Source organism: Carcharhinus amblyrhynchos, chromosome 9 (genome assembly GCF_965287045.1).
Source record: "Carcharhinus amblyrhynchos chromosome 9, sCarAmb.v2.hapA, whole genome shotgun sequence".
In the NCBI taxonomy this organism is placed as follows: domain Eukaryota; kingdom Metazoa; phylum Chordata; class Chondrichthyes; order Carcharhiniformes; family Carcharhinidae; genus Carcharhinus; species Carcharhinus amblyrhynchos.
The window spans coordinates 38,855,574-38,870,376 of NC_137332.1; the positions used below are offsets into that span (position 1 = coordinate 38,855,574).

Sequence of the window (14,803 nt, forward strand, 5' to 3'; positions counted from 1 at the left end):
AAGCTTATGGAATGCTAGCCTTTATAGGAAGGGGTATAGAGTATAGGAGCTGCCATCTAATGCTTCAGTTGTACAGAACGTTGGTTAGACGGCATTTGGAGTACTGCGTCCAGTTCTGGTCACCTTACTACCGGAAGGACGTGGAGTCTCTGGAGAGGGTGCAGAGGAGGTTTACCAGGATGTTGCCTGGCATGGAAGGACTGAGTTATGAGGAGAGGTTGGAGAAACTGGGACTTTTCTCCTTGGAAAGATGGAGATTAAGGGGAGACATGATAGAGGTATTTAAGATACTGAAGGGAATAGATAGAGTCAATAGTGATAAGCTGCTCCCTAGATTGGGTACAATTACGAGAGGTCATGATCTAAGGGTGAGGGGGGAGAAGTATAATTTGGATATGAGAGGAAGGTTCTTCACGCAGAGGGTCGTGGGGGTATGGAACGCGCTACCGAGTAGGGTGGTGGAGGCAGGCACGTTGGACTTGTTTAAGGTTTACTTAGATAGACACATGAGCGAAACAAGGATGGAGGGTTATAGTAGGGGGTATTAAATAGGGTCAGAGCCTCGGGAGACACCGGAAATGCAGACTTGCATGTTAACGTTTTTGTCTTTTTATTCCGCAGGTAGCGGTCTACCTTGTTGTCAAACAAGGGGCATGCACACGGTGGGTCGTGCGTGGGCTGCTCTTGGAGGTTCCGTGAGTGGCCTAGTACTTCGTGTCGGTGTGTGTGCTTGATCCTGGACCGGTACACGGGCGCCGTAACAGCTCAGTGACTAGCACTGCTGGCTGTGCAGATACATGGATTTGGGCCTGTGTCTGTGGGAGTTTGCGCATTCTCCCTGTGGTTGTGTGGGTTTCCTCCGGGCGCTCCGGTTTCCTCCCACACCCCAAAGATGTGCTCTTAGGCTGATTGGTTTTACCAAATTGACACTATTCTCCCCTGAATCTGGCTAAGTTAGGGGGTCCACTCGCATACATGCAGGGCGGTGCAGGTGTAGGAGGATGCGGCGGCGCGGGCTCCTTGGGCCGAAGGGCCTGTTTCCCGTGCTGGGTTGTTCTTTGTTTGTTTGTATTAGCCCAGGCTCCAGTTTAGTAACATGATCCGTATGGAATCAGATAATGAATTGTAATTCATGATGTCGTTCAGCCGGACCTTATGAGATATAAGTGTCTAAGCAATAAAGTGTGGTCGCAAAATGATTGCCATAAAATTAGGATCAAACAGAGAAAGTTGACGCAGCTTCAAGTTTTAGAGAAACCACTTTCACTTGATCCAAGTCAAAACTACAGTTACCTTTCCATTGGCTCTTAAACCATTTACAAGGCATTGTGAAGTCTCTCCATTGCTGTTTTTTTCTAATAAATCATAATCATGTTTCATCTTAATGTTTTACTTTTTTTGTGATTCTAATATCTTATCCTCATGATACCAGAAACATTGCTTTGACAAATAAATGCTGTTGAACAAGCATAATGCTGCCTTTGTATCAAATAATTAAATGTAGTTAAACAAAGTACAGTGAAGTTTTCCTGATTCTACAGCATATTGAGAGAACATAATTATGCTGGCGGGTGTTAGCGATGGAAAGGTGGTAGGACTGGAGGGTCTCAATGACATTATTGTTACTAGAGAGGCGGTGCTCGACAGACTGGAGGGACTGATTGTGGACAAGTCACCAGGACCGGATGGAATGCATCCGAGGGTTCTGAAAGAAATGGCGGAGGTGATAGTGGATGCTTTGGTGGTTATTTTCCAGATGTCGCTGGATTCCGGGGAAGTGCTGGAAGATTGGAAAGCGGCTAATGTTACGCCGTTGTTTAAGAAGGGTGCCAGGCAAAAGGCAGGGAATTATAGGCCAGTTAGTTTAACGTCTGTTGTAGGTAAAATGTTAGAATCCATCATCAAGGAGGAAATAGCGAGGCATCTTGAGGGGAATTGCTTGATAGAGCAGAGGCATGACGGTTTCGTTAAGGGGAAGTCGTGTCTGACAAATTTATTGGAGTTCTATGAGGATGTGTCTAGGGCGGTGGATAGAGGAGAGCCGGTGGATGTGGTCTTTCTTGATTTTCAGAAGGCATTTGACAAGGTACCTCACAAGAGGTTATTGCAGAAGGTAAGGGGGCATGGAGTTGGGGGCAGGGTGTTAGCGTGGATAGAGGATTGGTTGTCAAATAGGAGACAGAGAGTGGGGGTTAATGGGTGCTATTCGGATTGGCGGTTGGTGACTAGTGGAGTGCCCCAGGGGTTGGTGCTGGGGCCTCAGCTATTTACCATTTATATAGATGATCTGGAGGAGGGAACCGAGTGTATGGTGTCGAAATTTGCTGATGACACCAAGATTGGTGGAACAGCAAATTGCGCGGAGGGTGTGGAGAGTCTACAGAAGGATCTAGATAGGCTGGGCGAATGGGCCAGGAAATGGCAAATGGAATTTAATGTTGGCAAGTGCGAGGTGGTCCACTTTGGTAGGAATAATGGTAGGAAGGACTATTACTTACATGGCGAAAAACTGCAGCAGGCGACGGTGCAGAGGGACCTCGGAGTCCTTGTGCATGAGTCGCAAAAACCCAGCCTGCAGGTGCAGCAGGTGGTCAGGAAGGCTAATGGGTTGCTGGCCTTCATAGCGAGGGGGATTGAATATAAAAGTAGGGAGGTCTTGCTGCAGCTGTATAGGGCATTGGTGAGGCCGCAGCTGGAGTACTGTGTGCAGTTTTGGTCGCCGTACTTACGCAAGGATATTTTGGCCTTGGAGGGAGTGCAGAGGAGGTTTACTAGGCTGAAACCGGAGTTGAGGGGGTTGAGCTATGAGGAGAGGCTGAATAAACTAGGCTTGTACTCGTTAGAGTTCAGAAGAATGAGGGGAGATCTCATTGAGACGTATAAGATGATGAATGGAATGGATAGGATAGAGGTGGAGAGACTCTTCCCGCTCAGAAAGGACAGTAGGACTAGGGGGCACAGCCTCAAGATAAAGGGGGGGCGGTATAGAACGGAGTTGAGGAGGAACTTCTTCACTCAAAGGGTGGTGAATCTCTGGAATTCTCTGCCCGTTGAGGTGGTGGAGGCTGCCTCGCTAAATATTTTTAAGACGCGGGTTGATGGGTTTTTGATAAGCGAGGGGATTAGGGGTTATGGGGAGAGGGCGGGAATGTGGAACTGAGACACGACAGATCAGCCATGATCTTATTGAATGGTGGGGCAGGCTCGAAGGGCTGGATGGCCTATTCCTGCTCCTTTTTCTTATGTTCTAATAAGAATCATTAAATATAATTTGACTCGTGTTGGTGGAATTCTACCTGCCTGTAATGGTGAAGATTTGGATTGCTGTAAAATGTGAAGCTTCCATTGTACTTGGATGATCTGCTGTGTTGTCACCAGGAATTTAGTAAAAGGCAATGATGGTGTCACTCAGTTAGGAAAAATTATTGTAATTTTGTAGTTTGATTATACAATGGGATTTTAGGACATTGTCTTCCCATTATTTTTAAAAAGGAGTGTCTACAACATCTAACAATAATCATATAATTTAAATGAGGGAACTCAATGTAATATCACCAAATTTGCAGACATGTTCTTTCTGCTTGCAGAGGACACATTCCTATGTATGGGAAAGAGTGAGCTATGAGGAGGATGCATAAGTACTTCAGTATGATCAATACAAGTTGAGTGAATGGGCAGTTGCAGTGTAATGTGGATAAATATGAGGTTATCCACTTTGGTAGCGAAAACATGAAAACAGATTATTATCTGAATGGCTATAGATTGAGACGGAAATGAGCAGTGAAACCTGGCTGTTCTTGTACACCAGTCACTGAAGTTAAACATGCAGGTGCAGCAGGCAGTAAAGAAGGCAAATTACATGTTGGCCTTCATAGCAAGAGGATTGGAGTTCAGGTGCAGGGATGTGTTGCAATTGTACGGGCCTTGGTGAGACCACACCTGGAATGTTATCTGGAATTCAGTTCTCCTTATCTGAGGAAGCATGTTCTTGCTTTAGAGAGAATGCAGCAAAAGTTTACCAGATTGATTCCTGGGCTGAAGTATGAGGAGAGATTGAGTCAGGTAGGATTATAATCACTGGAGTTTAGAAGAATGAGAGGCTACTTTCATAGAATCCTGAAAAGCCTGACAGGACTAGACAGGGAAGATGCAGGAAAGCTAATGGGGAAGAGGTGGGGGAAGGTTGGGTAGGGGAGGCGGGGGGAGCCCAGAACCCAGGGGTCGCAGTCTAAAGATTATGGAATAAATCATTTAGGACTGAAATAAGAATTCTTTTCATTCAGAGATGGTGAAGCTGTGGAGTTCTCCACCACAGAAAGCAGTTAAGGCCAAAATATTGCCTTCAAGAAGGGGTTGGATATAGCTCTTGGGGCTAAAAGGATCCAAGGAAATGGGTTGAAAGCAGGAGCAAATTACTGAGTTAGATGATCAGCCATGATCATAATGAATGGCGGAGGAGGCTCAAAGGGATAAATGGCCTACTCTTCCTATTTTCTATTTTTGTAGATTCTATGTTTTATTAATGCCTTTTTGACTTATTTTGTTACAGGGAATTGGATGGAATAGATAGTAAATTTGTTGAAGTACAGAAGGCAGTTGTGGAAAGTGAGCCATTTATTGTGCTGAAAGAATGTAATCATTGGTGTATTCCAAGACACTTTTTGTTTTTTGCAATACATATAAATGATCTAGATTAGGAAAACAGAGAACAAGAGTGCGCTTAATCATTGAGGACTAAATGTTCAGGAGAACATAGACAAATTTATTGATGTTAAAAGGGCCTTGCTGTCAAAACTCTCTGTTTTGCACTCATCAGGACAGGTGCAAGAATGCAAAATTTCAAAGAAAATCAATTTATACTGCGTGAGAAAAACATAAACATAAGAACATAAGAAATCGGAGCAGGAGTAGGCCATCTAGCCCTTCGAGCCTGCCCCGCCGTTCAAAAAGATCATGGCTGATCTGTCGTGGCTCAGTTCCACGTTCCCGCCCTCTCCCCATAACCCTTAATCCCCTCGCTTATCAAAAACCCATCAACCCGCGTCTTAAAAATATTTAGCGAGGCAGCCTCCACCACCTCAATGGGCAGAGAATTCCAGAGATTCACCACCCTTTGAGTGAAGAAGTTCCTCCTCAACTCCGTTCTAAACCGCCCCCCCTTTATCTTGAGGCTGTGCCCCCTAGTCCGACTGTCCTTTCTGAGCGGGAAGAGTCTCTCCACCTGTATCCTATCCATCCCATTCATCATCTTATATGTCTCAATGAGATCTCCCCTCATTCTTCTAAACGCTAACGAGTACAAGCCTAGTTTATTCAGCCTCTCCTCATAGCTCAACCCCCTCAACTCCGGTATCAGCCTAGTAAACCTCCTCTGCACTCCCTCCCAGGCCAAAATATCCTTGCATAAGTGCGGCAACCAAAACTGCACACAGTAGTCCAGCTGCGGCCTCACCAGTGCCCTATACAGCTGCAGCAAAAGGTGCTGATTGGTTGGCAAGTCAAATCTGGTCGAGGCATTGCCATGAAGAATGTACCCGGGGACAGTTGTCCCCCCATGCTTTTGTGTCTTTCAATGAAGGAGCATTGCCTGGACATGTTCTTTCCTACATCTGAATAATAGCTTTTAGCAAGCGTAAGTGAGCCATTTTGCGAGCCAGGCTCATTATCTTAAATTGGTTATGTAATTTTGATCCATTGACGTTGTTCATCAAGTGCTGTCCGATCAAAGAATCACATCTAACGTTGACATTATTTTCGGAGTTTTGCAAGCAGGGTATGGATGAGAATGATTGGTGCTGTCTGTATTGTGAAAAACCATTGTAATATGTTGTTTGATATGTTCCATCAGTCATTGGGACGTGTGATCTGTGTAGCTGCCATTGTACCTGCACTGAAATTTGTATACCACTTTACACATCTGTGTGGTAGGCCAAACGTCAACTTGGCTCCAAGGCTGCATCCTGTTAGTGGAAGGTATCACTTGTAGTAGCAGCATGAAATGGCACGTCAAAGCTGTCCTGCAGAATACTGACTATCCTGATGCAACCATTTGCTCACTGTATATTGCACAAACTCATGAATAGGCTAAGGCTGTAATTTTCACACCTGAACAATACCTGGTCTACCTTAAATTATCTTTTAGAATTATGGAGAGAGGGGCACACGGACACAAGACTATTCTTGAGTGAGAAATAGATTGAGTGAGTAGATGGGAACTTAGTTCAGGTGGGAATTTGGTATAAAGCAGCAAGAAGGTGTTTGTTTCTTCCACTCTATTTCAGCACCCAGTAGTTGGTGAGTTGTCTTCCTTGTCTTCGAGCTAAAGTGAATGCACCTTTCTATCACTTTATCGGTGTAAATTATTAATGAATGAATTAAATAAAGTTGGCAGAGATGGCAGGGCTGGTGGTGTGCTGTGACTACAGCATGTGGGAATGTGCAATCCCAGACAGTTGTATCTGCAAAAGATGTCTGCAGCTCAGGCAACTTCAGTTGTTGAGCTGGAGTCAAAGCTGTAGACACTGTGGAGCATCAAGGAGGTGGAATATTACCTGATACTTTGTTCTCGGAGACACTCACTCCCTTTACGTTAGGCAGAACTTTAGAGTTGGTCAGTGGCCAGCAACAGGATGGTGTGGCTGCAAGTTAAACAGGTAAGGGGAACCAACATGCCTGTATGGTGACAGAGAATTTTTAGCCTCTGACTTTGTCTAGCTTGCTACCTGTGTGGATAATGAGGTGGATTGCAAGGTGGATGTGTAGCCTGACCATGACACCATGGTGAAAGACAGCATTCTTGTAGCTAGAGATGAACTTGGAGTGCGAGGGAGAAGATCTGGTTGTTGTAGCCCACATTGAAGCCAGTGACATAAGTCAAACTAAGGATAATATTCTGCTAACAGAATTTGAGGAGTTAGGCACCAAATTGAAATACAGAACATCAAAGGTAATTATCTTTGGATTGTTACCTGAGCTGCATGCAAATTGGCATAGGGTCAAGCCAATTAGAGAATGAAACACTTGGCTCAGAACGTGGTGTGGGAAGATGGGGTTTCAATTCATGAAGCACTGACATCAGTATTCAGGGAAGAGTGTGCTATTCCTTCGAGAGACGCTCCATTTGAACCAGGCAGAGACCAGTATCCTGATCGATTTGTATAAAAAGCTACAGATTGGCATTTAACTAAAAGCGAGGAGAGGTGATTTAGAAATCCAAAGAGAAAGGTTACGGCATCAGAACAGTACAGCAATGTGGATAAAGACAAGCAGAGTTGATCAGGAGGGCACAAAGTTGAACAAAATTTGTACATCGGTGAATAATGACATTGCAGCAAACGTTGGGCCTTTAGAAGCTCTGACAGAAAAAATTGGGCAATGAAGCAATAGCAGAGGCATTGAACAAAGTTTTGAGTCTCTCCACATTGGAAGACATAAGTTTCGTACCAAAAAATAAGCAATAACCTAGGGATGAAAAGGAATGAGAAAATTGCAGAAATTAATATCAGCAGAGAGAATGTGTTGGCAAAATTTGGGAGGCTAAATTTTACAAATCCCCAGGGCCTGATGCATTCTAGGTTTCTAAAAGGAGTTAACCAGCACACCTACTATCTCTGCAGCTATGATTTTCCAAAATTCCCTCAATTTGAGAATAGTCCTACTGGAATGGAACTTGGCAAATGCACTTCACAAAATGAGTGAGGAAAAGCATGGAACTATAGACCAGTTAGCCTAACATCTGTTGTTGGGAAAAATGCCAAAATCAATTACTAAGGAAGTCTTAACAATATACAAAGCAAAATGTGATTAGAACAAGTCAGCATGGATTTGCAAAGTGGAAATCCTATTTGACAAATTTATTGCACATTTTATAACTACTAGGGTAGATAAAGGGGAACCAATAGACATCATGCACCTGGATTTCCAAAAGACACAAGACGTATGACATCTATTGGCTCCCCATTATTTATCCTAGTAGTTAGTTAGTTCAAAAAAAACTCTATTAAATTTGGCAAATTTAGTAAGGTACCACACAGAAGGTCAATAGGCAAGATGAGGGCTCATGGAGTTTAGGATAGCATTTTAGCATAGGTAGAGGTTGGTTAACAGGTAGAAATCAGAGTGGGCATAAAAGGAACTTTTTCAAATCGGCAGGCAGTGAATAGTGGAGTGCCACAAGGATCAATGCTGAGGCCTCAGCTTTTTATAATCTATATTAATAATTTAACTGAGAAGATGGAGGACAAGGTATCATAGTTCGCTGATACCAAGATAGGTGAGAAATTCTGGGGTGCGTATAGAGAGACAGCCAGGAGATATAGACAGGTAAATACCAAGATGGCTGATGGAGTATAATGTAGGGAAATGTGAAGGTATTCAATTTGGTCATAATAGAAATGTTGAATATTTTTTAAAATGTGTGAAACCTGTAAGTGTTGATGCTTAAAGAGACTTGGATGTCCTAGTACAAGGAACACAAAGTTAGCATGCAGAGCAGCAGCAAGTAGTAAGGATAATGGAATGCTATACCATAAAAGACTGGAGACTAAGTCACAATGTGTTCAAAAAAGGGAGTTTTTTAAAAGATTTTAATGGCACTGGGGAGTATGGGGATGAAGCGGAAATGCGGCATTGAGATAAAGGGTCAGTCATGATCATTTGAATGGTAGAACAGGCTCAAAGGGCCCATGGCATACTAATCTTATTCCTAGTTTATATGTTTCTTTGTATTGAATGGTGACACAAGCTTAATGTGCCTCATTGCTCCTGCTCCTGCTCTTATTGCTTGCATTCTTGTGGCAGGGTAAGGTGTCTCAAAAATTTAGTGAAGTTAGCTATTCCATGCTGCTACAATGCAGTAGCAACTCAAATGGAATTTTCCACTAACAGGATGCTAACATTAATCCAAAAAGATATTCTGCTTACCATACAAATGAATTTCGGTGCTAGTATGCTGTCAGATATATTGGCTGTATGCTCCAGTGTCTGGGAGAACATATCAAAAAGTGCACCCCTTTGGCTGTTCACAATAGACAGAGTACTGATTGTAATCAACCAGATCATGCTGTCAAACCTCAACATAATGTCTAATTTTAGATGTGATTCTGTGAATGGTTAATTGTGGGGAAAAAATTTGTATTGACATTAAACAGTGCATTTCATTTAGTGCTGCTCTAATAATCTTATCAATGCTCAATTTCAGTTCCACCAGAACTCGTCGCAGTCCTGATCAGACATTGACAATAGCTGGATGCTGGAGTTAAAATAGATTAAATTTGGACAACCCCATAATTTCTTAGATATACCAAATCCTCCACCTCAAACGCACCCTCCATTTTTGTTGAGCTGTGATGATCCTTCTATGCATTCTATTTTGCCTCAATCCTCCCCACCAAATTTGGAACCACGAGATCCAACCTTGTTGTAATAGGTCTGTCTGTTAGTAATTCAGCAGGTGACATAGGGTGGTGTTCTATAGGTGATCAGCAAACGGGCCAGTTTGGTTTGTTGAGAGACTCATGACAGTTTCTTCCTGGTGGCTTTGACTTCTTGGATGGCTCTCTTAGCCAGTCCACTTGAAGTAGAGTGGTACAGTGCAGTTCAAATATGTTGAACACCGTTGGTTCTCGTGAAACGCTGGAATTCTTTGCTAGTGAAAGCAGTCCCATTATCGAATACTAGCACATCAAGCAACCCGTGGGTGGCGAATGACTGCCACAATTTTTCAGCCGTTGCTGATAAGGTCATGGACTTCATTTTATGTATGTTTAACAATTTGGAGTGTGCATCTATTATAAGCAGGAACATGGTGTCTATGAATAGACCTGCAAAATTGACATGTAGTTGCACCCATAGTTGATCTGGCCAGACTCAAGGGGGGATAAGGCTACAGACAGCAATGTTTGCTGCATTTGACATAATGTCAGTATCTATCCCAGGCCACCACATACAATTGGCCAAAATGGTCACATAAACCTCTTGAGAGCTTGCTGCTTAAAGTGACACAGTACCACAGCCACTAACTGGGGAGATCTTGGAATTCCCTGCCTGCAGCATTGCTGCTGTATAATCGTGCAGGATACACCTTTGGAGCAGAAATTGTGCTGAAAGTTGAAATATGCTTCCAAGTACCAATTACTTCACTGCGGTTTAAAAATTGGGAGAAAAAACATGCTATCTTGATCTAAAAAGATATTCCCACAGCACAAAGCTGAACAAAAAGGAGAAAATTATATATGTAAAGCATAATAATAGACTTTGCTATATTCAGAGTAAAATATTTGGCCGAAGTATTTTAAATACATGATAACGTTGGTACGCGTTGGTAATGATGCCAGTAGGAGGATTGTTTTCCAGTGTCTTGTATATTACTTGCAGGGTAACTTGGTTGGTAAAGGAGCACCTCTGACAGGGCTACTCCTGTACTTCTCAGTGGTAGAGATGATTGGCCTACTTTGTACCAGCTTTGACAACTGTATTATAGTTGATGCAGTACTATTCTAAGGTTAAATCGCCAGTTAGGATGGCCTTGGAAGTTATTTCAATGGTCTCATTTTCAATTCAGTAATATTGTAATGTATATTTATATGAATATAAAATTACTGTTATATTGTAAAGCATATAAAATATTTCCTCTAGTTTGTTACAGGCTTCTTTTTAGCAATAATGTGTGCAAATTGTTTAATTTGTCTTTACTTATATAATTAACTCTTCCTCCACCTGAGTACATGGATAACAAATAAGGTATATGGGGGAAAATCATTCCAGCCATTGCAATGAAATTTTATTCAACCTATTGGTACAGAATGGGTCCATGTTCCTTTGTAATTAACATATTCCTTGCCTACAGTTATCTTTCGTTCAGTCAAGGACTAATTACTGAGGACCTCCTGTAGTGATGTCCTGTGGCTGAGGGTAAGGCTATGAAAAATATATACTTCTGTTCTCTCCCCAAATGCAAGGATGAAACTTTTCTTAGGTCTTTCCAGCTGCACCCTTTCATTGTACGCTTACAATGCAGCAGCTATTTGAGGTGTCCATATGAGCTTATATGCTTGCGTAACAAATTTATATACGTACAGGACCAGAAGTGAAGTACGCACAAGAAGAAAATTTGAAATTTTATTTAATGCAGAAAGGTTTGAAGGGAGTTGAAAAACCCTTTCACCCAGAGAGCAGTTGGGATTTGGAACTCTCACTGCCGGAAAGGGTGGGGGAGAAGCAGAAACTCTCATCACATTTTAAAAAAAATTGGACGTGCACTTGAAGTGCTGTAACCACCAGGGCTACAGACCAAGAGGTACAAAATGGAATTAGGCTGGGTGGTTATTTCTGCTGGTTCAAACATGATGGGAAAAAAAAACAACCGTCCGTTGGGCAAACAAAAGAATGATGAAATGGAGTTTTAAATGTTAAAATCTCATTGCATTAAATTAATTAACTAGATCGATTTTTACTTGTTCATTCATGATCTGGATTGGCACATAAATACTCTGAAACATCCCTTCTATCCCCAATACAAGCTAATTGATCTTTATTTGAATTGTGCTGAATGATATTAAAAACCTCTCTCTCACATAAAACTTTAAATGTATAATTTTTACTTAACCTAACTTGTAATATTATGCCAGAACTTGATTTTTTTTCAAAGACTTCATACTTGTCCATGTTCCACTATTGCTATTTGTAGATTTTCTGCATAGATGTCAGGATGCTGCCTCTTATAAGGTAGTTCTGCAGAACATTGAAAGCTAAGTCCCATGATATCTGTCTGATTCATCCTCTCTCTCATGCACATACATAGGTTCTCACTTGCATACTCACTCACGTACACACATTATCCCACACTCTCGCAGTTTGTTTCTTATACATACGTGGAGGCTTTTCCTTTGCTCTCGTTCTCATTCCTTCACGTATGCACTCAGAAATTAAGATGATAGCTGGAACCAAAGCCAAGAGAGAGTGCTATATTTGAACCAATAAGAAGATATTAATTTTATTCCTGCAATGGTCATATTCAGTGTGCCACCGTTCGTGTTTTATCCCATATTCCTCAGATCATTTTTCTGGCTATCTGAGCAGTAGACTATTAAATTGGATTTTCTGCAAGAAAAAAATTCTATTTGCTCTTCATCCTTTGCATTTCATTATTCCTATGGCATTTGAGTTACCATCAAATATTTAGATGTAAAATCAGATTGCATTTTTCATATATAGTTGTAATGTTGGTCTCCACTTAAACCTGCTGGTGCAGGTACAATCTACCTCTTGACTTGGCAGTTGATTGAATAGACCAAATGAGGACCAGTTAGTTGTATGTGATATTTATGTGTTTTACTATGTAAAAACAGTAACCTTTTTAGTATTGTAGAATGTTCTAAATCCAATTGCAAAGCAAAACTCATTCAACAGTCCATTTTAGCCATCAATAAAGTTGCAGAATTGTGTTAAATCTGCAAAGCTTGATCTTACCTTAGCAAGTTGCATTTGTGGAAAGAGATAAAATAAATTTGGCATTCTCATTTTTAGTTTTAGAAACAAAAAATCAAAAAGAAATAAATGAAAGCTGTTTGAAGTACAATGTTTGTACCTATTGTGCAAAGTTTATGCCTATAAAAAGCTAGATATCCTGATTGTATGTATTTCTTTTTCTACTTCATTACAATTGATAATATTGCAGAATGTTATTTTTGATATTCTTTTACGGAAGATGTTTTTTAAAATCATTAGTGACATTAAACCCATTTAAAACTTCGAATTTATAATTTTTGTTCAACAACTTAGTGTGTAAAATTATTCCAAAAATGAGATTTTTTAAAAATTTCATGTTTTCCGTATCTGCTCACATCACAACATTGTTATTTGTAAATCTTCTGCCGAGATATCAAGGTGCCATTATTCTGCGGAATGTTGAAAACGAAGTCCCATGATTTGTGTCTGAGTCACCCTTTCTCTCGTATGCATATATGTACTTGCGCACACAAGCACATTATCTCAAACGCTCTCAATTATGGGAGCATTTTTTTAATACATATTTTCTATATAATATGAGATATATACATTAGGATGTTTTTCAAACGCTGTTGTTAAAAAGTAATATTGAAAGAAATGTTAATTCTGAGCAAAGTAAATTTTCTGCTTTGTGCTTGACTCAATTACAGGTAATGATTATTGAAGGTTTTGCTTGACCTAATTGGTTTTTCCCTCTCTGTTGAAGGTTTTTGAGCATGTGCACAAGACATTTTGGCAGTGTTGTGGCACAAACCATACGGACATACAAAACTGATCAGTTTCCTCTGCTTCTTATAATAATGGGAAAACGATCATCCAATGAAGTTTTGAATGTGATTCAAGGTAATTTCAAGTAGAAAATCAATAATTTGTGTGTAATATTTATATAGAACAATCAAGACATGACAGAAGTTAGAAAATCCAGTAATTGTGTTTGTCACTTTGTGAATATTTATATAGTACCTTGATTTCTATTGTGTTTGTGCATGATGTACACAAATGTTTGTCCAAATGCTTTCAGGCTTTTTTTCAAGATTTTACTTCTGTCAAATATAAAATTTGCAAATGGATCATTCTTTACTAACTAAAAAGAAGAGTGTTAAGATATGTAGTTAAAAATAGCTATGTTGGTACTTAAAATGTTCAATCTAATCTTGGGTTCATACTTTTTTTAACAGTGCTTCTTCTTAATGCCTTTCTAATGAAAGCTGAAATTGCTTGCCTCCATCAAACACGCATTAATCTTAATAGCTTAAAGCTCAGTTGCGTTCCTTTGTTGCTAGGTAATACAACAGTAGATGATTTGATGATGCGGCTGATGAATGCCATGGAGATCTTCACAGCTCAACAACAAGAGGATATAAGGGATGAGGTAAAGAGATATGAAAATATTTGTATGTTTTACTTGTTGCAATCTTAAGAATATCTTAGATTTTTAAAGAAAATCTTAGATTTTTTAAAAAATACGAACTGGAAGCATAATACAGGACTGGCTAAATATTCTCAATAAAATGAAAATAAACTGATTAAAAGTTTCCTTTTAAAAGTAAGAGTTTTCCAGTTTTTTTTTGCATTTGATATAGGTTTTTGTATCCAGTAAACATATTCAGTATTTGTTTTAAAACAAACTGTTCCTGCTATTAAAATTTGGTGTTTGGCACTTTCAGTTTTTGAAGAAAAATGTATAATTTCTTTCCTATAATTTTCTTCTCCTGAAGTTGGTGGAGGAAACTATTCCATGAATTATGATAGTCTTCACTTTGTTATCTAAGTATGTATCAGCCAGTGCAGAGTGGATATTGGTGACCCTGACCTTATCCTCACCCACTGTCCGCAAACACATTTTTTTCAAAGGAGTTATAGGATATCAATTAGAGCAAGAACCCTAGTTTTTTTAGTTTCTTACTGGAGGTAGTTGCTCTCGGTTAGGCCAGCTAATGGAGCATGGGTAAAGGATTGAGCATGAAGAATTCCGTTTTAAAATTAATTAATTTTGGGGACTTGGGTTGTCACGTTGCACATATTTAAATTGGTATAAAATATTTCAAATTATGACAACCGTTGAATTCTTGTGCACTGGAGACATGACACATCATTAGAACCCTACAGTGCAGAAAGAGGCCCTTCGGCCCATCGAGTCTACACTGAACACAATCCCACCCAGGCCCTATCCCCATATCCCTACATATTATACCCACTAATCCCTCTAACCTGCACATCCCTGGATACTAAGGGGCAATTTCTTAGCATGGCCAATCAACCTAACCCACACATCTTTGCACTGTGGGAAGAAACC

The 14,803-nt window shown here is 40.5% G+C and overlaps 1 protein-coding gene across 1 annotated transcript in view; it reads left to right on the top strand.

The window, feature by feature from the left end:
• Positions 1-14,803, top strand: part of faf1 (Fas (TNFRSF6) associated factor 1) — a 312,720-nt gene that overhangs the window by 228,470 nt on the left and 69,447 nt on the right. Inside the window, exons 14-15 of the mRNA XM_080195485.1 lie at positions 13,214-13,350; positions 13,791-13,879. Of these exons, the coding sequence (XP_080051611.1) occupies positions 13,214-13,350; positions 13,791-13,879 (226 nt within the window). The remainder of the gene's footprint in view (positions 1-13,213; positions 13,351-13,790; positions 13,880-14,803) is intronic.